The sequence below is a fragment of the Danio rerio genome, chromosome 17 (assembly GCF_052040795.2).
Source record: "Danio rerio strain M-AB ecotype USA chromosome 17, GRCz13ab, whole genome shotgun sequence".
In the NCBI taxonomy this organism is placed as follows: Eukaryota; Metazoa; Chordata; class Actinopteri; order Cypriniformes; family Danionidae; genus Danio; species Danio rerio.
This window is the reverse complement of record NC_141037.1, coordinates 39626568-39649777: the sequence shown is the minus strand read 5'-3', so window position 1 is coordinate 39649777 and position 23210 is coordinate 39626568. Positions and strand designations below refer to the sequence as shown.

The window sequence follows — 23210 nt, the reverse complement described above, 5'->3', positions numbered from 1 at the left end:
AAAATCACCAAGACTTACAAATAAACAATATTGTACTGCTGTTATTTAACAAAATGTATCAAATTATAAAAATATTACAGAGTAAAAATGTCAAATACTGTAAACAGTGGTTAGGGTAAGGAAAAGTTAAGTTACCATGAACTAAACTGAACTGTTAATAAAACATTAACACTGATCTGGTTGAACTGAACAGAAACCAGCAAACTAAAGTTAAAATTCCTAAAATAATCATAACCATTTTATAATAATTTCCAGTTATTTGCTGTTCTGCTTTTGTGTGGGCTTTCTTGGCATTTGCTACACGGTGAGCACAGTAAGATGTACTTCTTTCTTCTTTAGCCATTACATAGGCTACTTGTTTTAAACATGAATACTTTGGTGATACCCTCAGCTATTGGAGTCGTCTTGGAAAATAGTCCACAGGTTTTTCCTTGCAACTGGGATGTTTGGTTTCTAAATGTTGTTTTAATTTAGGTTTCATGCTCTCTTGTGAAAGCACCTCACTACATATGACGCCTTTTTGTCGTCAAAATATGTAAATCCACACTTTACATATTCGGGGTTGTACTTGTGCTGGAATTTGACATGTCAAAAGGGTATATGCCGAGCTAGTGTTTTTCCCATACTGATAAACTTCCGGTGACCTGTTATTGTGAACTTTTTCCCCATTTTATATGGTTCCTTTTACAGCATCGATGTTGTAATGTCATTAAAATACATTCAGTTAAATAAAATTTAGCATTCATTTAGGTGCTCAAGCGTAAAACAGGACAAAAAGCAGTTTACTCGCACGCGCCCGTCAGAATCAGCAGGCTAGCGCAGAAGCTTTATTGAATATACTGGGGTAAAATAAATGCTCATTTATAAAGACATGGCGGGGGGAAATGTATTTTAATGCAGTGCTTCTTGTACAATCTGAGACCCACTTTATTTAGGATATCACTCAGCCAGTGGAGATTGCGGATTTGTAAAGAAAACGGACCTTAAACGCGCCAGTTTTTGCATTGCATACAGTTCGCCGAAAGCTCTTGGGCTTGTCCCAGGTTACTGGCAAATTAAAAGTCCCATTAGTAAGCTTCGTCGCACGCGCATTTCAAAATAAAAGTCCGATATAAGCAAAATAAGTTAAATAATAAACTTGTTGTTTTTTTTATCTCACTCTCCTCGACCCACTGAAAATGTTCCCGCGACCCAGTTGAGAAACACTGCTTTAGATCACCAGCACACAAGACACACATCGTTTCAATAAACAATCTTTAACGATCATTAAATATTGTTTTTTAAAATATATGATGCAGGTTTCATTATGGTTTATACATAAATAATATATAAGTGTAGAGGGAACAGTACAGACAGTGGATACACTGAACTACTTTTATTCATTCCATCATAATGTAGGTTTACTGTCATTTTTTTCTCACTTCACGTTCCCATATAGAATGCTGATATATGGCATGATCTGTCTAGAGTTTTAAAAATTGACACCAGAGTTCTGACATTTGTGGCAAAACGATTGTAAAAAACTCTAAAACATTGAGTTAAATATGAGCTAAAATTAGTGGTGGGCCGTTATCGGCGTTAATGTGTTAATAATAAAAATATATCGCCATTAATCTATTGTTGAAGTTGTGTTGCAAGCTTGGTCTATTCTGCGCAAGCTGTAATGACTTTCACCTTGGTATTTCAGCGCAGATGTATACCTGACCGTTGAGCAGGCTGAAAAAAAGTGCCCTTCTAAATCAAATCAGCAGGATGCCCTTCTGGATCTTTCACTTACTTCGAAGACACTACTGACTACTCTTACATGGACATCAGTAATCTAGTTATTTACCTTAATAGACAATAATATACTTGGGGTGTTCAAGTGCTTTCATTTTGATTCTCAAATCAAAACTAAATAGAATGCCATGGAGGGGATGCACAAGAAACTAGTACCACACACAGGAGCAGTTTGAGGATTAAAACCTGACCCATTTCTTAACATACAACAGCTGAACAGTGACTTTAGGTATGGTGACTAAAGTATATGCAGAGTCATTGACTCCTGTTCATTAAATTATTGTTATTTTTGGAATAATTCAATGGCCTGTTGTCCGTTATTCCATACATATTAAATAACAGGCTAATTATAATAATATTTCCTTGCATTAATATAGTACATTTCTAGACACTTAAATCGCTTTACACATTTTTGGGGGGAATCTCCTCATCCACCACCAGTGTGCAGCATCCACCTGGATGACACAATGGCAGCCTTATTGCACAAGACTGCACAGCTTACACCAGCTAATAGGAGGAGAGGAGACAATTATGTTATGGGGATGGTTAGGAGGCCATGATGGACAGAGGCCAGTTGGCAAATTTGGCCAGGATGCCAAGGTTATACCCCTACTCTTCTTCGAAGGACATCCTGGGATTTTTAATGACCACAGAGAGTCTTGACCTCGGTTTAACATCTCATCTCAATAACTACTACCCACAAACATGCTTATGCTGTCGGCATGTTACTGTGTTTACTGCACTGCGAATTCGAATCCACTTTACATGCATGTTCAATAGATAAAGAATTGGGCCTGGTTGCATCATTACTGTTCATGGCATTGTGTATACAAGTGCTGAGAAAGCTTCTAAAGCTGAAAGTCATACATGGCATACAGGTTTTCCACACAGTGTAGAACAGACTAGGCCAACTGACCAATCAAAACAGTGTAGGCTCTTGAAAAGAAGGTCTTTAGAGAAACCAGATTATTAAAGGACCATTTCAGACACTTTGAGAATTTTTGTTATTTTTTATTGTTGTTGCATGTAATCTTACTATAAGAGACCTCCAAATCAAAATTCGGAAACTTGAAACGAAATAATGGAGTGCATTGTTAACACTCATGTGAACTCTTACCTTTGTTAACCAGCCTCGCGCTGTAGGCTTGACTTCTTTATCCATGGAAATTGGTCCACTGGCCTGGACCTTGAGAACATTCTGGAGAACTCTGATCCAGTCCTCCAGGATATTTGGGGAGTCTGCAGCCAAGTAAAAGGTCTTCTTCTCTGTAATTAACTAGTCATAACAAATAAATGAGAAAAAAGATGGATAAAGGTTTAGAACAAACGTGGCTCTCTAAAAATGTATTACGTTTACACACAGCCTTTAATAGGATTTTGTCAACACTGTGATTAAACTTAACTTTATGTGAACAAAATACTTTGATCCAACAAACCTTATGTGCATACCAAATTGCATACTTATGCACTACTCTATGCTATTTTGTAGTTTAAATAGTGTAAGTAGTGCATTCACACTGAAAACTCTGAAAAAAGAATAGTGCACTTTGATTATCCGCATGATGCAGTTATTCAATTGGTAATATGACGTGTGGAATGTTGGACACTTCACGCACTCAATGACCACTGCTTTGGTCTTTTATCAGAAGGGGCGGAACTTTCGGGCAGTGATATTGGATTACTTTATTTATTTTGGATTTTGTGAAAGCCGTATTCTCCTACGAGAGTAATTATACCGCCTCCCTATGGTGAACGCGGTTACACTTATGGCAGGTATTATTTGGTGCCTTGGTCATTTATTTAATTAATTTGGCAAATGTTAAACGTCATCTCAGAAACGTTTTGAATTTTCGCTTAGTAAAAAATCCATTAGTGTTCCATTTGGGACGACACTACATACATACTGTACAATCAGAATTATTAGCCCCCCTTTTTATTTTTTTTCTTCTTTTTTTAAATATTTCTCAAATAATGTTTGACAGAGCAAGAACATTTTCACAGTATGTCTGAGAAAGTCTTATTTGTTTTATTTCTGCTAGAATAAAATAAAAAAAAAAAAACATTTTAAGGTCAAATTATTAGCCCCTTTAAACTATCTTTATTTCGACAGTCTTCCGAACAAACCATCATTTTACAATACTTGCCTAATTACACTAACCTCCCTAGTTAACCTAATTAATCTAGTTAAGCCTTTAAATGTCACTTTAAGCTGTATAGAAGTGTCTTGAAAAATATCTAGTCAAATATTATTTACGTTCATCATGACAAAGATAAAATAAATAAATCAGTTATTAGAGATGAGTTATTAAAACTATCAAATCATGTTTAGAAATATGTTGAAAAAATCCCTCCGTTAAACAGAAATTGAGGGTAAGAATAAACAGGGGAGCTAATAATTCCAAGTGGTGCTCGCTGCAGAGCCATTTGAGGAGAGCTGAGCTCCAGCGAGGGGGAGCTTAAGCTTGAGCTCCACCTTTTTTGCGATTCTTCTACGAGTGATGTCACTGGGGGTAGGGTTAGGGGTGGGGTTGGTGTACGCATTAAAACAGCTTACAGGAGGAGGAGCGACAGCTCATGCTCCCCCTCGCTGGAGCTCAGCTCTCCTCAAATGGCACTGCAGTGAGCACCCTCTCAATAATTCAGGGGGGCTAATAATTCTGACATCAACTGTATACTACGCTGTTAAGGGAGTAAGTGCATAAGTACATAGTGCATAAGTGCAAAGTGTATAGTGTGCCGTTAGGGACGCAGCTCATGACTGCATTAAGCTACGTGTGCACAATGCAAGCTCCCAATGCATCAACAAAAATGTATTTTGTATTTGATTAAAGTAAATTAAACAGCATTTTTGAGTGGATTAACTTGCACACACAACACATTAATTGTTTACTTTAAGATTGACAATGTGAGTTGGTAAAATAAACACTGTACATTTTGATTTCACCCACATCTAAAAATAAAGATGTAAAACTTCCACTTGTGTCATTTTTTATAACTGATAAATAACATGTATTAGTAAAACAATAAATAAAAAAAGTAAATAAATACACAATATCAACCAATCAAATCGTGTGTGTATATATATATATATATATATATATATATATATATATATATATATATATATATGTATTTAAGAATCTTCTGTATCAGAGGTGCCCAAACTTTTCTTATGATGGGCCAATAAAAACTAACTAGATTGTGGACTGTGAGCCAAATGTAAATATATCAAACTGCGATACATTAAAGTTGCCATGAGTAATTATTAATATTAAAAATAACTAGAAATCATTGCTTTATTTTAACTAATTCAGTATTTTATACAATAATATTATATCAATAAAAACAAAAACAATCTGATACTTTGATGCTAATACACACTAATACACTAATATACATGTCAAGCTGCATCTGTCTTTGTCTTGATTTGATGTATACTGTATGACAATTAAAAAGAAATGACGATCTCAGTTAAAGGCAATCCCTTCCTCCAATCAGTCTCTTCTCAGACTGGATGGTGGGCTAAATCAAAGGTTACCATGTTCCAACTTTGGCCCACATGCCCCAGTTTGGGCATCTCTGTTCTAAATCATCACTTCCATCATGGATTGTTCAGTCAAATTAACTGCAAATCAATTAATAAGAGTAAAAATGTATATTTATCTATCATTCACAGCATGTAGTGAATCAAATCTTAAGTAACACAAGAGTAAGAGTAAAACACATCCAGATGACCTACCATAAATTCTAGAAATATTATGATTATTACATTTAATTCCTTCCAAACTGTAACAGACATGATTACACTGAATAAATATTAAGGAAATTATACATAATTCCAGGTTATTATTTTTATGACAACAGTGCAAATCCAGTAATGACAGCAGTTGAGAGCCAAACACATCCTGAAAGTGCAGATGAAATGTGTGATACCCATATCAGGCTGTTTCTGAAAGCCTCAGGCTGACAGATTTGAAAAAGGCTGTTTAGGTGTATCAGTGTGTTTCTCTCACCTGGAATGTCTGCGCTCCCTCTCCGCGGGCAATATGACACGAGGAGTTGAGCTCCATTTGGCCCTGAGGTTTCCGGATCACGTCACTCTGAGAGCAAAACAAAGGCAGATATCATCAGTGCTGTAACTCTAAACTTCCTTCCCTCACACCGTCTCCCAAATACCACCTCAGAGCTGTGGACAAGTCCACTCACCGGCGACTTATAGTACAAGATCTCGCCATTCCTCAGGATGAACCAGCGTCTCTTCCATGCCTTCACCTGGCTGCCCATTTTCAGCAGGTAACCTGTCTTTTCTAGTGTCTCCTATATAAAGACGCACATACAAAAAATGCCTTTAAACATACCATATGTCTAACTTTTATGATTATAAATAGTTCATGATCAAGGTGAATGGGAAAGACAGTTTTCTTCAGGTTTAATTAAAGTACAACATGAAAAAGAATTGTCAAAAAGTTATAAATTTCATCTTTTTGTCTGGTACAGAAGCTCCAGCAGAATTCAAGACCCTCCAGTGGACAGTGAACACAGCTGAAATGATACTGGGTGCCCTTCTACCCTCCATTTAGGACATGTTTCTTTCATGGTGCTCCAGCAAAGCTATCAGTATTGTGACAGACTGCACCCATCCGTTACACGGTCTCATACCAGCTCCTGCCATCAGGAAGACAGTTTCAGAGTATTAGAGCCTGCTTGGCTAGACTACTAAACAGCTTCCTCCCAAGCTGTTGGAGCCCTCAACTCCGATCATCTTACCCTCCTCTGAAATATTATCCACAATCCCAGCTCACAAAACCCCTCTCCTCCCAAACACACACCACATAAAAACACCAAAGCATTTTACATTTCTTAGTGTGCCTCACACATGTGAGTGGGCTTGACAAACCACCTGTAGAAGACACACTTTCATCTCTCTGACATATTCCCAGACACTTCCGTTATCACTACATATCGCAATAAAACACTGTGGATTTTTAAGTGAGAGGGCTCGAAAAACCACCAGTAGAAACACTTTTTTCTCCATACGCTCTGAACACTTTATTTAAAGGCACCTATGGTAAAAAATCTACTTTTTAAGCTGTTTGGACAGACGTGTGTAAGTATAGTGTATAGATCGTCATATTGGGATGATATAAACACACCCACTGCTTTTTTTTTTTTCAATTTAACAACATAAAAACGGTGGACCAACTTGACGTAGGAGTGTTGATATACGGAGTGTTGATTCACGGTAGGAGTGTTGATTCACGTCCGCCATTTTCAGCGAGAATCAAAGCGAAATCGCTAAAGGAACACCCTTACTCTAATTTTAGATGTGAGGCTTATTGGGCTCAACACAAGATCAATATTCTCCACATTATCGCTCTAATCTGAATTATTAGTTGTATCTATAGGTAGGTTTGCAAACGTGTACTTTTCATTGCGTCTACCTTAAACTTCAGCCGTTTGCATTTCTCGAGGTCACAGAAGCTCCCTGTGATCTTAACTAGGTGCAGCTAAAAAATGCAAGCGCGTTGCTTCATGTGCGCATCTCTCTATTGGAAATAATATAACAAACTTGCCTGCAAGTCGCACATCAGAAGCGCCGCTCTGCGTGGCGCGATGCTGACGCAGCCCATGCTTTTTGGAGTTCTGGGCGTGGGTTTCTGTCAGGGTACACACAATGGCGCTTCAAGCCAGCGGCAAAGTGCTAGTACAACCGCCGTTGTGTTTACCCTGATGGAGGCCTGTGTTTGGAGTTCTAGAATGCGTGGCGTGATGATTCGGGACACTTCATGTTTCTTGAAAAAAAGGCCATGAAACCCCCCTCTTTCTGTTCAAATCTACCTTATAATTAAAAAAATCATGATGGGCGTGGAGCGCTGTGAGAAGTGGGAGGTGTGGACGTGACCGGTAGAGCAGGGGAAATTGCTAAGAAATAAACATTAGGTAATTTAATGTCCTGCTACATATTTTGCTCATAATTTCATATACACATAACCACAAGTTCTATCATTATAAAGATAAATATAATACTATAAATACGTTATATAAATTTATAAAAATACTATAAATGAGGAGGACTCCTGAATGCAGTCTGAATGCAGACACAGTGAATAGCAATGCAGCAGATTCATGTGTCTGAATGGTAACAAACTCAACTGATAAAAGACAAAGTCCACCATTCTTCAGTTCTTGTACAGCTCTCTCAACAAAAACACTTGCTGCACACAAACAGCTTTGCTGTATCGGCCCTGACAGCATTGTGGGGGAAAACATACAACAAACCTTGTGGATCATGAAAACAAACACATACGACTCTTCATGAACAGCTAAATACTGCGTGCCATACGTGGACGCAGTCTCACCCAGTCATTGGGTCACAGCTTGGCAGGTCTGGCCTTTGTGCTCTCATGAATAGTTAAGAAGCAGGGTCTTCTCATAGCATAAGAAAACTTCGCTAAAAATAATAATGAGAAACCAATGCGTCATCACTCCACAGGAAATGCACGCTACGTCACAGATTTTGATCCCGCCCCCAAAATTATTTTAAACAGGGAGGATGAAATTAGCTGACAAATGCTCTAATTTATCCAGTTTTCTCCACAATTAAAGGGTTTCTTGAACCTTTAAGCACTTCTAATTTCGAGAGGATCACGTGCTTATAATCAACATGGCTGGCTCCTTATCAGCTCTGTAATCAGCCCTATTAGATGATTACGGAAGCATTATAAATAACCTGAGTTTTTCACTCCAGTTATTTTCGTCTTGAAGCTCCACCCCCTTTCCACCCCTACTTCCTCCCCCATTTTTCTGATCGGGCGATACTGTGGCCCAGTGGCTAGCACTGTTGCCTCACAGCAAGAACACCGCCAGTCCAACCGATCGGGCCGGTTGGTGTTTCTGTGTGGAGTTTACATGTTCTACCCATGTTCGCGTGGGTTTCCCCCGGGTTCCTCGGCGTCCTCCCACCGTCCAAAAACATAAACCATAGCTAATCGACTAAAACAAATTATCACCCAAAAAAACCTTAGTTTACACTTCTCACTGTGACAAGCAGGGGAGTTCTCGAGACCTACCTGACCTCGAACTCCCCTCTTGCCCTTCTAACGGGAGGGAGCCCCGAGCTCGAGGATATTACAAGCTCAGGGCTCTCTCCCGGGACTGCATGCCAAATACGCTTTATTGATTATCAGCTAATTGTGAACTATTAAATACTATTTAAACTGTATTTTTCTGTCATAGGCCTCTAGTGAAAATTTTTAAAATGTACAAATTACACAATTTGAGTGGAAATGATGATGAGGAGACAAAATAGAGCAGATACATACCGGGCCGACACTCTCACAGGAGTAGGAGGAGGTTCGTTGCACCTTGTGTTCAGGCTCAGAGCAGTCACTATCCAATGAATACGCATCCGGAGGAATGGCATAATCACTCTCTGAACTGATAGAGGACATGGATACACCTGCAGGACAAAAGACTTTAACATGTTCACTCGAAGTTCTTTGTTTTATTTATTTAATAAAAAAATATATATAAGACAAATATTTTTATTTTCGCCTATTTTTTCCTAAGTGTCTACAATTCTTTTTCATTTTAAACTGTGTTACTTTGTAAGATTTTCTTTAAAAAATAGGGACTTTGTTTGGCTGCACTGCTCAGACTACCGGACTACTATCAGAAAGAATTGTAATAAAATCAAAACGTGGCATGATATTTTTGCCATATTGCCCACTAAATGAAAAAACTTGTTCTGTGTGAATGGCCTCTGAAAGTGGTAGTTTTACAGGTTTCCTCACCTCTTTTGACAGCACGGGGACTACCAGGGGTGCTGCCCTTCTTATCCGGCCCCAGCGTGGACGTGTGCAGGCTAGCCAATGAGCTGCTGTCGTCTTCTGAACCAGAGTCATCATCGGGGAGAGGAACACTGCTGATCTGAGTCGCTTTCTAGACGAGCACGAAACATTTTGTATAATCTGAAAGGTTTCTGTAATAAAATTATTACTATTATATATAAACACATTGGTTATACATGTAATCTTACCCCTTTAAGTGTGGAGTACACAGGCACACTGATGTTCTTGTATATGAGGTGAGTGAAGGGGCCGGTTGTTGAGTGCTGAGGTTGGGTGGATACTGCAGAAACAAACCAACAACACATGGCCACTTCCTGCAAAACTCGTAAAAATTTCATAAGGTCTGAGTGGGCACTTCAATATAATTTCATAAGGCCATTCCATTTACAAACACAAGCAAAGTATGGCATTTGTAGATTTAATTAGGAGTTTTAGTATTTTTGTATGCATGTTATTTATTTATTTATTTATTTATTTATTTATTTATTTATAGCAGGTATAATGCAACCACTTGTGGATCACTAAGAGTAATAGATTGAATAATTAATTAATTAATTTATTTATTTATTTATTAAACTATTTGTTTATTTGTTTTTGTTTTTTTGTTTGTTTGTTTGTTTAGGAAGACATATTTTTTTACTGGCGAAGCAGTGGCGCAGTAGGTAGTGGTGTTGCTTCAGCAAGAAGGTCGCTGGGTCCCTGGTTCGAGCCTCGGCTCAGTTGGCGTTTCTGTGTGGAGTTTGCATGTTCTCTCTGCATTCGCGTGGGTTTCCTCTGGGTGCTCCGGTTTCCCTCACAGTCCAAAGACATGCGGCACAGGTGAATTGGGTAGGCTAAATTGTCCGTAGTGTATGAGTGTGTGTGAATGAGTGTTTGTGTATGTTTCCCAGAGATGGGTTGCTGCGTAAAAACGTGCTAGATAAGTTGGCGGTTCATTCCGCTGTAGCAACCCCTCCCTTTAATAAACGGACTAAGCTGATAAGAAAATGAATGAATGAATATTCTTTTACTTGATCCAAACTACGGCAATAGTTAACAATGTAAATATTTGTAAGCTGTTATAAAATATAATATAAAGCAAAGTGACATTATATGCATCCTTAGGCCAGTTTTTTATTTTATTTTATTTTTTTTTTGAGTAGTAAATCATAATAAATATGCAATTTCCTAATACATTTCTTCTTATAAATTGTGTTAATAAATTGAAACATTCTTTGGTAAATGCACTTAAAGTTCTCATTTATATATTTAATTAACCATTTAATATAATTAATAATTATTTATCAAATTATTTAGCAAATACTCTAAAAGTAATTAAAGACAAGGAGATTCCTGTATGTGTATATATATATATATATATATATATATATATATATATATATATATATATATATATATATATATATATATATATATATATATATATATATATATATATATATATATATATATATATATATTTAAAGGAATCTCCTTGTCTTTAATTACTTTTAGAGTTCATTTTAAAATATTTATTAAAAAACCCAAACAAAAGCATTGTCGCATAATTCGCAAGGAAAGACTTAACATTAAAATTAATTTAAGTGACCACAGATTTTAATTAAAACAACAGAAGACAGAAAACACTTTCATTACCAATATAATTTAACATTACTAAGAATTAATCTGTTTTGCTACACAAATTCAATCATTTAATCACTTTAAATCATAATCAATATGACAGCCACTGAAAAATTTGAATGACTAAAAACTACTAGTAACAGTAGCTAAAAAGCAATCTAAATAGCAAGCTCAGAGAGCAACCATAAAAATTTTAAAAGACCCTACAGGTATAAAAGAAGCAGTTTTAAAGAAAACAGAGCATTCAGCTATTTTTAGGTAAAAATGTTTGATCTTAAACAAAAATGCAAACTGCATCTGTAGTCCAAATGAACTAGGTTTTTGGTAACACTTTAGAATAATGGTCCATTAGGGAATATTAGTTAATCGTTAAAATTAACTAAGTATGAATAATCTTGTAAACCATTTATTAATCATAGTTTAACATTAACTAATGTGTTCAATCCAAAAGATGTCCTTATTAAGATTAGTTAATGCAGCATTGGTTAACATGAACTAACTTAATTTAACTTAAAAATGTTAATGTTAATTCTAACATTAACAAAGTTGACAAAAAATACAATAATAAATGTATTACTAATTGTTTTTTCATGTTAGTAAATACATTGCCAAGCATTAACTAATGGACCATTAATCTAAAGTGTTACAGTTGTTTTAATGTTTGGGTTTGTGCATTTGCAAAAATTAACTTTTCAGCCTGAAACTTGCTGGTTGTAAATCTGTCATGTTTTACCACTGGACTTTCGATGGAAACAGCATGAAAAGTAGGTTTTCACTGCAGTACAGAACCACAGTTCCACTGACTTTTATGACTGAGCTGAGATGGAGAGGAGTAAAACACTCGCTGAGATAATTACACGCTGGGTTTATCCTTTCATCACGGCTGATTGAAAAGCAGGGTTTCCATTCTCACCCTTTACTCACAAAGTCAGACCTCCTCTAAAAGCCTCTTGAAGACTCAATGAGCGCAGAACACACCTGCACAGGTGTGCTCCCCTTAGGTGAGAGGAAGTGACATCAAACGAGTCCTGACTTCTAATTGACAGATCTGAAAGCATCTGTTCATATGACAGTACTAACATAAGCTGCAGGAGCTGCCAGAAAGATTTTGGTGACAGACCAATACTGAGTGATACATTTCACCTGGTATCAACATTCGTTTGCAGTGATCTGAAAACAAGTGGTCAGACTTGAAACATTATAGTTGTTCACCTGGTATTAACATCAGTCTCCTGTGAGCACTTAAGACATCCTTATAAAATTCTAATTTCTCCAAATCAGGACTTGATTTTTGCAGGTTTTCATTTTTTTAAAAATATGAACAACAAAATATAGCACTAAACATTCACTAATCAAATCACTGAACAGGGGTTTGTTTCCCAAACAACGGCGTATTAACTATCATAGTACGATGCATCGTTTGGGAAAAGAACGATCTAGTGACGAGTGTTTAACTGTAGTTGCCTTGTCGCAGATCCATCGTTTGAATTACTTTAGTCATAAAGTAAAATGTCCATAATGCCGTTCTAAAAGGGGTGGAGTAATAACTTGTTTAAAGAAAATTCCCATAATTTATTTTTGTCAATTATATTGCCGAAAAGAAAATGAATGAATAATGAATTAATGAAAGTGTAATTAGGTGTTTGGTTTAAAGGTTTTTGGCTATATTTTGTTGTATTGTCTGGTGTCTCCTGGTACATTCTTTTCTTTCTTATAGTTTGTGATGTAATATTATGGTTTATTTTTTTTGGATTCTCACTTGAAATATCTAAGCTATATTTATGAACAAGTGTGTATGTATGTATGTATGTATTTATATGTATGTACAGTATATGTGTATTTAAATGATTGTGTATGTATGTTTACATATGTATGTATCTATATGTGGACATATCTGCGAGAGGATATCATGTTATCCGGAAGTGTACAAAAAAAAAAGAGCACCTGATTGTGATGAACACTTTCTGATGAAGAGCTGTGTGGCTCGAAACGTTACATGCTTTGTGTCAGCTTTTTTAATTGAATAAATTTGTATTTTTGGAGCTTTGGTGTTGCTGCCTTTGATGAATATTTAATTATATTGTTTCAATTAAAAAAAAAATCTGACTAAAAACAAAATTAGTTTGGTAAGTACATGCACTCATTTTCCATATTAATTGGGCCTATGTTTCCTTTACAAATATTGTTAAGAATATTCAATATTCTATTCTGAAACACAAAAAAAGTGTAAGTTGACACGTACAGTATTCTAATCTCATATGTAAATCATATTTGTTAATGGTTGTAATTTACAGTAGGATATTTATTAAGAGATGAAAAAAATCATATAAAATAATGTATTATTATAAATATTATTATTATTATTAAATAGGATATTGTTTATTTATTTATTTATTTAAAGTGTACTTTGACAACTTTGTCACATCTAAACCACTGCAGAAATGTTCTAACCAACAGGCCCATGCAATAAACAGTACAGATACATTTCCTAATAGATAGCCTACTAAAAATTAAAATCATTAACATATGCTATATAATTTTGTTTTCACAAGCTTTGGAGATGTAGCGTAAAGTCCTCTTTTAAATAATAGCTTACGTCATGAGCCACAGCTGCGTCCAAAATGGCATAAATGTCTTGCATAAGTGCATTACAAAGGGAACGGTTAAAAATACTTTGAAAGGAAATTAAACGTATAAGAGATGACTTTAATGTTTTTTTAAACCATTCCAAGTTTAAATGTTGGAACTTCTGAAAGGAACCGGGGGGATAACTGGGAATAGAACACAGATATGAACTATGCTTCTAACTGCAGCTCTAAAGGTTTATTTGCAAGCGTACAAGTTTGCGACGCAGTTTGTGAATGTTCATGGAACAATAGATTTAGGAAACAGCAAATCAATGAACTGTTTGTAGCGACAGACCTTTGTTACGAACGGTTTTCGTAAACGCACCCCAGAACATTAGCAAAGGATTTAGTAGTTTGTTGGTTGGGAGCCTTCGTATGTGTGAACACAATCCCCGTCTGACAGCTCAAGCTGAGCCAAAATGGGATCATGCAACAATTGGTCCCATGCATACTAGAAAATCAGCTCCACCTTCCCAGAACAGCTGAACACGAATAAAAAAAAAATAAAAATCAAGGTGTTGCAAAAGTCTCCTGTCAGAGTCCAGAGTCCATCCTGACTGAAATGATCCGGCAAGAACTGGACAAAAAACTTCAAAACTCCTCCAGAACTGTCTGAGAGATTGATAAGGTTGCACAGTGTGAAATGTCATCTTATGTTGTTCATCTTCCTTTATATATCTGTTTGTTTGGGTTCAGTCTCTTCTCTCTTATTTCACCACGCTCTACATCACTTTTAAAGGAGCGCTGCTAATCATTTTGAGAGTGACTCATGAGTACTATTGAATGAATGAAACAGTGTTATTGAACGCATTAGAATAAAGTGGATGTGAACAGCGGCTATGATTTTGTTCGTAATACATGAAGTCCTGTGCAATGAACATTTTGTCATGGTGTAGTTTTTCACAACATGCCTCTTGACAATCACATCAACATGTAGAAAGTAAGTTTATTGGTGCTGTTCAAACCCATTTGACCATCTGAGCATTCAAACTACCAATCCGGGGTGCGTTTCCCAAACAATGACATAACTAATGGCCGAACTATCATAGTACGATGCATTGTTTGAGAAATAAACGATGTAGTGACCAGTGTTTCCACAAAATCGTAGTTTCTCTGTCGCAGATTCATTGTTTGCACCACCATAAAACCTCCATAATGATGCTATAAACTGGGTGGAGTAACAACTACTTGAGAGAAAATGACCATATATTTTTGTATAAATATATATTGTTTTACACTCACGCTTAAAAATAAATTCAACCTAAGTTTCAATAAAAACATGCACTTGTTTTTTATATTAACTGAAATATATGTAAATGGCGCATATAGGGTCAGTGTTCTCCCCATGTTCGTGGGTTTCCTCTGGGTACTCCGGTTTGATGGGTGGTGGCTGGAAGTGCATCTGTTGCGTTAAACATGAAATGTATAAGTTGGCGGTTCATTCCGCTGTGGCGTTTTTTTAATCATTCCGAGTTTAAATGTTGGAACAATCTAAATGAATAGGGCATAGGAGGGATAACTGGGAATAGAACACAACCAGGAACAATGCTTAACTACAGCTCTAAAGGTTTATTTGCAAGCGTACAAGTTTGCGACGCAGTTTGTGAATGTTCGTTGGAATGACGGATTTTGGAAACATTAAATCAACTGACTATGTTTGTAACAAAGGAACTTGCAACCTCAGTTGGCTAACGATGGTTTTCGGAAACACACCTCTGGACAAATGAATTTTCAACTTCAAAAGTGAACAAGGTCAAAATAACATAGGTTACCTCTGTATTTAGAAATATCAGTCTAATGCTAGTTGTAAACTGGGCTATAGAGTGATGGTTGCGGATTGGTTGACTGACCTCTACCAATAGTCTTGGCTCCAAGACACGCTTCTGAGACTCTCATTCCTAATTTAGCCACAGCATAGATCCGGCTCTCCTGGAAAACACAGAAATATGAAAATGACACTAGAAGTATCATACAAAAATTGCCACCATAGTGTGATAGGATATTCTGGGTTGCTGGGTTCTGCTTGCAAAAATGATAAGTGCTTTCCTGTTTATTGCTTTTCTTTGCAAATCTAAGTAGTTGCTTAAAGGAATAGTTCACACAACAATGAATTAGCTGTTAAGTCAGCAGCTTTTTGCACTTTTAGTTGCAGGCAGGGCAAAACAAAATGAATGCCAGTGCATCTAATCACAGTAGGTTATCTAAACACATGAGGTCTTATGATGGGACCTTTTAGCAGCTGATTGAATACATTTGACTAAATGTGCAACCAAACCACAAGAGCAATCCAGTCAAATGTGATTAATCGATATAGACTGTTGATTCTTCGGGTGAGGGACTCTTCACGACGGTTTCTGCAGCTTTATGTTATGAACCCTCTACTGTCAACAAATGTGGTGGAATCTCAGCGAATGCTTTCCTCTCAGACATAAAAATATATCTACATAAAGCTTGAATCTAAATGAACCAACTACACTTGAAAAATAAATGTTCTTTGGTTTTGTAATCTGTATGAAACACAAGTTACAAAAATTTATTGACCTCATGAATTCCTGCCTCTGAAAACATAAACATGACGACTACATGAACACCCAAAAACTTTTCAATTGAAGCTTGGCAAAGAGTTTTGGAAGATTTGATGTTTCCACATTCAAGAGATAGGCAATTGCAAGCCTGAGAGGTATTTCAAAGATGGCTGAGAGTAAAATAATATGTGTTAAAGCAGTGGTTCTAAATTCGGGTCCTTGCTGCACACCTTGATTGTAGTAGTAGCAGTAGTAGTTCATGGATCAGTTCATGGATCTCTCTGTTAACAAGCTAATGATCTGAATCAGGTGTGTTAAGTAAGGAAGACTTAAGCCCCTTTCACACATACAGACCTTTCCGGAAAATTCGTCGGCTATTTTCCGGAAAGAGAAGTTGTAACATTACCGGCAATTTGCCGGAATGCTGCGCTGTGTGAATGCAGATGGAAGATTGCCGTAATAAGCGCGTGCACGTCTAGAACGTGCTGACGTGAGACGTCTGCTTTAGCCAATCACAACAGTCAGACGCATTTACATCCGCGCGGTTTGTGAGAATAAAAGCCTTTGAATATTTCTCCAGACAAATTTAGCTGCTAGAAGTTAGTCAGATCATAATTTATATGTTCTTCTTAATACCAACTGTGTAAATAATCATCGATGAGATGCTTATGATAAGCCGCTGTTTGTTTACCTTCAAGCTTTGCGTGTGCCTGTGAAACAGCCTGTGAGCGCCTGCACACGCACATATTATGAACATCTCGACATGCGAAAGTGATCCTGCGAAAGTTGTTCACAATATTGATCATCCACAGAGTTTGTAATTTAGTCAAATGTTTACAAATACAAGCGCAGCCGTTTAAAGCTCATTTGTTGTGAATGATGTCAGAATTTACCGGTATTTTGGAATGGATATGTGAATGCTCTTTACCGAAAAATTTCCGTAACGTCCTCGCCTGTGTGAACAGCGCTTTTTTGAATATACCGGTAAAGTCGTTCCGGAAATTTTCCAGAAATTTACCGGTATCACTGTGTGAAAGGGGCTATAGACTGTGTCCGAAATTGCATACTCCTATACTTGCCGAGTAGTACTGTATGTCCAAATTCATAGACTGCAAAAACAGTATGCGAGAAGTACCTGAATGGCCCACTACTTCTGATAAGATTGAAGTGCTCATCCAATGCACGCTACGCTATCCCATGATGCACCTCCAGAGAATTCATGAATGGGAGTGAAGCAATGCAACTGATGCGGGTAGGTCATTATAATGGTTGAGTAGTACATTTAAATTTAAATGCAGTAGGCGATTTTGGACGCAGCCATACAAAATGATGACCAGAATTGAGAACCACTTTGTTCAGCGGGTCCCAGCAAATAGCTTTTGTTTAAATATCTGGTTTTGTGTTCAACAGAAGAAAGAAATTAAGTTTGGTTTTGAAAAACGTGAAGGGTAAGTAAATAATAATACAAGACAATGTTCAATTTTGGGTGATTTATCCTTTTAATACCTGATATGAACAGGTATGACTAATGGAGGCCCTCAAAATACAGTTTTAGCCACATCTGTGTTCAACATGCAGAATAATTTGAAAAACGAGCCGAATAATTCTGTCATCTTACCCAAGAGGGGAATCGGTGCAGAGGTGGTGTAGGTGGTTTAAGAGCTTCTGGGTCCATCATCTCAAGCTCCTTGGTCAACCCATCAAGCAAGTCTCCAACAATGGGCTGAGCTTCTGTAATCTCAGACCCCTCCACAACAACCTCCATGCTTTCGGGAGTTCCTTCATCAATGTCTGTCTCTTCGAGCCCATGTGAGGGAGCTGAACCCGGGACGAGACTGTGGCACGATGGAGACCCGCAGTTTCCAATGTCAATGCTGACGTTGACCTGATGGAGGCGCTCTAAACCGGGCTGTGGCTGACTATGATGCTTCTTCACAAGCTGAATACTGTCCCGGGGTGTTAGAGGAGTGCGAACTTTGGGCAGGGTCATGCTGGTGCCCAGGGGTAAGGCCAGAGGGAAGGGGCACGACAGAGGGAGGCGTATTAATGGAGGTGAGAGGGACACAGGCGGGGGGCTTTTAGGAGTCGGGGTTGGAGTATCAAAGCCACCAGGACCGGGAGTTTCATATGCTGAAGAGGAGGAGGAAGAGGATGAGGAGGAAGAACGGAGGCACTGGGAGCGAAATTTGCTGTTGAGTTCATCAGAGGAGTGGTCTCTGTCTGAGGCACCACCCATTGCCCTGTCACGCATCACTCCAAAAGAAGGCTCCACCCCCTCTGCACTCTCCTTAACTGTGCTTGTGGCGTCTACTCCATCTTGACTAGATTTAGGAGAGTCTGCTTTGTCTTGTAACATGGGAAGTAAAGACGCACTGTGAAACGCAGAATCACAGCCCTCTGTGATTTTCCTTTTGCTATCTGCAATTTAAAATAGATAGAAATATTCAGATAAAAATTTCCAAATAATTGCATAAAATGAAAGAAATTTATTGGAAATTTCTCAGTTGTTTGTTATTTACTCTCTGCTTATTATTGCATTAGTATTAGGGAATAAAATAAAATAAAACTAAATAAAATAAAGTAAAACAAAAAATAATTCAATAAAATAATTAAAACTAAATAAAATAAAACTATATAAAATAAAATAAAATAAAAAAACTAAACTAAAATAAAATAAAATAAAATAAAATAAAATAAAATAAACCTAAAAAGCAGGAGATGCTGATGTACCTGCAGAGCTGTTCAAGCGACAACCTGTCAGTCTCCAGCAGTCTTCCTGTGCAGGGGGTGTACCAGGGCAGCTTGGAGGGTGGAGTGGACTGGAGGGGACTAGGTGAGTGTCCACCGCAGGAGACATGGGCCTCTCCAGAAGAGCTGACAGAAACACAGTAAGATGGGCAAGAACAAATGGCAAAAAAAACAAAAACAGGAAAAGAGCTGCGTTTACTCTGAAGCTTGTCTTGTAGCATCAGGATCTGCTCAGTTTGCTTCAGGTTGGCCTTCTTCAACTGTTGGTTCTCTGTTTCCATCTAAAAAAAAAAAAAAAAAAAACAGGAAGACATAGACACTATTTTTCATTTCATTTCATAATTTCATAATTTACCTTAAATTAATTTCACTTCATTTAATCATTTTACTTTGTTTTATAATTTATTTTATTTTATGATTTAATTTAATTGTATTATTTTCGTTTATCATTTAATTTTATCCTCTAATTTAATTTTATTATAATAATTCATATTTCATATTTTATTTTAATATTTTATTTTAGCAATTTATTTTATCACTTTACTTTAATTATATCTATTTCATTTTATTATTCTATTTTATTTTATTATTAAGTTTTTTTTGTTTTGTTTTTTGTTTTATTATTTCCTTTTACTTATTATTTAATATTTCACTTAATTATTTATTTTTTTATTATTTCATTTTATTGTATTATTTAATTTTTCATATTTTGTGTTATTATTTCATTTTATTTTATTAGTTTATTTTTTGCCTTTATTTTGTTATTTTTATAATTTATGTCATTTTATTATTTTGTTTTAGTTATTATTTAATATCTCATTTTATTATTTCCTTTTATTTATTATACAATGTTTTATTTTATTATTTATTATACATTTTTATTATTTTGATTTATTTTATTAGATTATTGAATTTTTCATAACTTATTTTATTATTTCACTTTATTTTATCAATTTATTTTATGCCTTTGTTAATATTTTTTATTTAATTTATATAATTTTATTTTATTATTTAATATTTCATTTTATTATTTACTTTTATTCATTTTTCAATATTTTATCTTTTTATTTTATTTTTTTACTTTTTATAATTCCTTTTTATTTTATAATTGAATGTAATTTTAGTATTTTCATTTCATTTCATCCACAGACCTTCCACATTTTAACTCACCTCTCGTAACTTAAACGTGACCCAGTCCTTTATTTTGGCAGCCTTCTCTTCAATAATCTTGGCCTCTTGGGCTCGAACCAAGTTCTGCAGATAAGAAGTTCAGTTGAACAACATTTCCCTGAATCTGTAAGTGAGCGTTTAATGGCCATCTCTTTTCTCTGTGAGGTCTTTTCCTCACCTGTTTCTCCAGCTGTCCTTCCAGTCTCTTTACGATCAGGTCTTTCTCCTGGATTTGATTGCTCAGCTCTTGATAGCTCCTGTACAGTGAGTTTTCTGTTTCGCTAGGCTGCATGTTCGCAGACTTCAGTTTCTCCTCCATAATATGGACCTAGAAAGGCATTTGTGATTAAGATAAAGGAGAATTTCTTACTAAGCTAATCAGCTCTTTACTGACATTAAACGAAGTGGCATGTTGCGTGATAATATTCGCTATTAAAAGCTGTTATTATACCTTGCACCTTCTGAACATGTAAAGATGCTTTAATGATTTGTGAAAGTAATGTCAACAGCTGGATTAATCCTAACGTTAAGTGAATCTATTTAAAGCTCGCAAAAAAAAAAAAAAAAAAGTTATGCTGGTTTTACATCAAAGCTGAAGCACTGTGTCACGTCCTCTAGTTTACTCACAGGATGTTTTTTTCAACCTCAAGAAAAGTTTTCTGCTTAAGTTAAATTATTTGAATGTGCTCTGAAGATGCATTTTAGACAAATACACTATTGGCAAATAGCTTAGAATAACCAAGAGGCGACACTCAATAAAACATTTCATCAACAGCCCCGGATTCCGCCATTTTGGAGTGAAAGCGATCGGCTGTCCATTGGCTCTTATTGCTGTCGCGATGGCAAGCAGCTGCTTTGTTTTTAATTTATTAATTAAAAAAGCGCATTAAAGCTGAGATACAACCAAAAAGACGACAATACAACACTTACTATCGCAATCATCAGCACTTTTAATAGTTTATTTTACAGACTTATAATATGCTGCTATTCTCTTGGAGTTTTCATTCCAAAATCTAGTGGTTGTTTCCCAAATTGCACTAGAGTGTCGCCTCTTGGTGATTCTATGCTCTTTGTGTGATCCCAGCATTAGAGAAGCTGGCTGTAGAATTGGTAACCTAGTAACCAACAGTAAACAAAGCAAGCATAATGGAGCAAAGTCCCTTTAAGGCAAGTCATTTCACTCGGCAGCCATTTGCTCGGCATTCTGTTTTAATGGGGAAACATCAATAACGCCAAAATTGTAAGCTTACGATAAAATTTCATATTAGTAATGAATAAAAATAAATAAAATTAAACAACAACTGTCTCTTTAGTCTTATTTCTAAACATTCGAATCACACAAAATCTGCAGAAACTCACATCTGATAATCCTCAGTCTTTAGTGATCAACAATTGGTTCCTGTACTAGTAGACTAGGCTGCATTCGCCATATTGAATGGAGTCATGTGGGTGAAATGTTTGCTACATCAGAGATAATTCGGCTAATGTATTTCCATCTCCCATTATTCATATTAAGCTTTATATATATATTTGAAATTTGACTATTACATTACTCAAAAAGCTCAATAACAATAACACCAGGTGATGGAAAACACCCAGCTACTTTGTTCTCAGTCATTTGACTCAAGTTATTCTGTTTTGACCAGTAATATACACATACTTTGAGGAACACTGTACAAATTGAACAGGACTTGAAACTTGCAGACACTCATCAATGATACCAAGCTGGCCAATCTTGCTTGTGCTATTTGTTGTCGCGACGTGTAGATACATTTTTGGAGAGGTGCGCATAAGCGTCAGCATATAAAGTGAGTCGCACACCAAATGCACCGCGCACATGGCAGTTGGAAGTATCACACACCAGACGTACACATTCGCATGTTATTTAAAATGAAACTATTCAGATGACGCTCTGTGATGCAGCAGAAATAAGAACAGTGTCCTGAGTCGTAGCTGGGCGACACGAACAGATGCCGACTTGTGGTACCGGTGTGCGTAGCGTGATAGAAATCTAAGTTTAGAATTCTAAAATGCATGGCGCTGCATGGCGATGCGTGGCGTGGCATGTCCCTGAGCGGCGCTTCCAGTGTGTGACCCCATTATGGGACCGATCGCATCTAACACACTTTTTGCATTGAGAGGCACTTTTTTTTGAATGATTTACTAACGTCCGTGAGCGTTTTGCGAGCTGCTAATGCAATCTGCATGTCTCGCGTTTTAACCGCTGGTTAATATTTCACGATATTTTTAAATATTTAAATTATAACAATATCAACAGCAACACTCTCGCACAATACCAAGCCAATTCAGTCTTTGCCTAGCGACATAAAAAGCGCACCGAACTTCCTTTTTTTGTCTTGTCATATATATATATATATATATATATATATATATATATATACATATATATATACATATATATATATATATATATATATATATATATATATATATATATATATATATATATATATATATATTTATATATATATATATATATATATATATATTTATATATATATATATATTTATATATATATATATATATATATATATATATATATATATATATATATATACACACACATATACATATTTAATTACATTATTATTATTTTTTTTAATCATGGCAATATTTTTAAACATTAATCTAGATATATTAAATCATCACTCATCCATATAATTGTATTGTAACTGTCTGTTGACCTTTTGTAGGTTTTCATTACAACAAACAAACAAACAAACAAACAAACAAACAAACAAACATTTGCTTTGGGTGACTCAATTTAATCAAAGAAATAACTTGTCCAAAACATTCTTAGAGTGCAAGTTAAAGGGTTAAAAAACATTCAAATACAGATGAATTCTGAAAGAGACAACATTGTTTTCAA

General features: G+C 36.0%; 1 protein-coding gene across 2 annotated transcripts in view; it reads right to left on the bottom strand.

Moving 5' to 3' along the window:
• The window catches only part of plekhh1 (pleckstrin homology, MyTH4 and FERM domain containing H1), a 90676-nt gene that overhangs the window by 34142 nt on the left and 33324 nt on the right, over window positions 1-23210 (bottom strand). Inside the window, exons 4-15 of one of the 2 annotated variants that reach the window (NM_001077519.3) lie at window positions 20498-20647; window positions 20320-20403; window positions 19349-19430; window positions 19132-19275; window positions 18020-18819; window positions 15727-15805; window positions 9818-9909; window positions 9573-9720; window positions 9102-9238; window positions 5986-6096; window positions 5793-5879; window positions 2897-3055 (exon numbers count right to left, since the gene is read on the bottom strand). In NM_001077519.3, the coding sequence (NP_001070987.2) occupies window positions 2897-3055; window positions 5793-5879; window positions 5986-6096; window positions 9102-9238; window positions 9573-9720; window positions 9818-9909; window positions 15727-15805; window positions 18020-18819; window positions 19132-19275; window positions 19349-19430; window positions 20320-20403; window positions 20498-20647 (2073 nt within the window). Of the gene's footprint in view, window positions 1-2896; window positions 3056-5792; window positions 5880-5985; window positions 6097-9101; window positions 9239-9572; window positions 9721-9817; window positions 9944-12094; window positions 12174-15726; window positions 15806-18019; window positions 18820-19131; window positions 19276-19348; window positions 19431-20319; window positions 20404-20497; window positions 20648-23210 lie in introns of those variants that run through there. The other variant, XM_087289324.1, reaches the window with a different exon arrangement.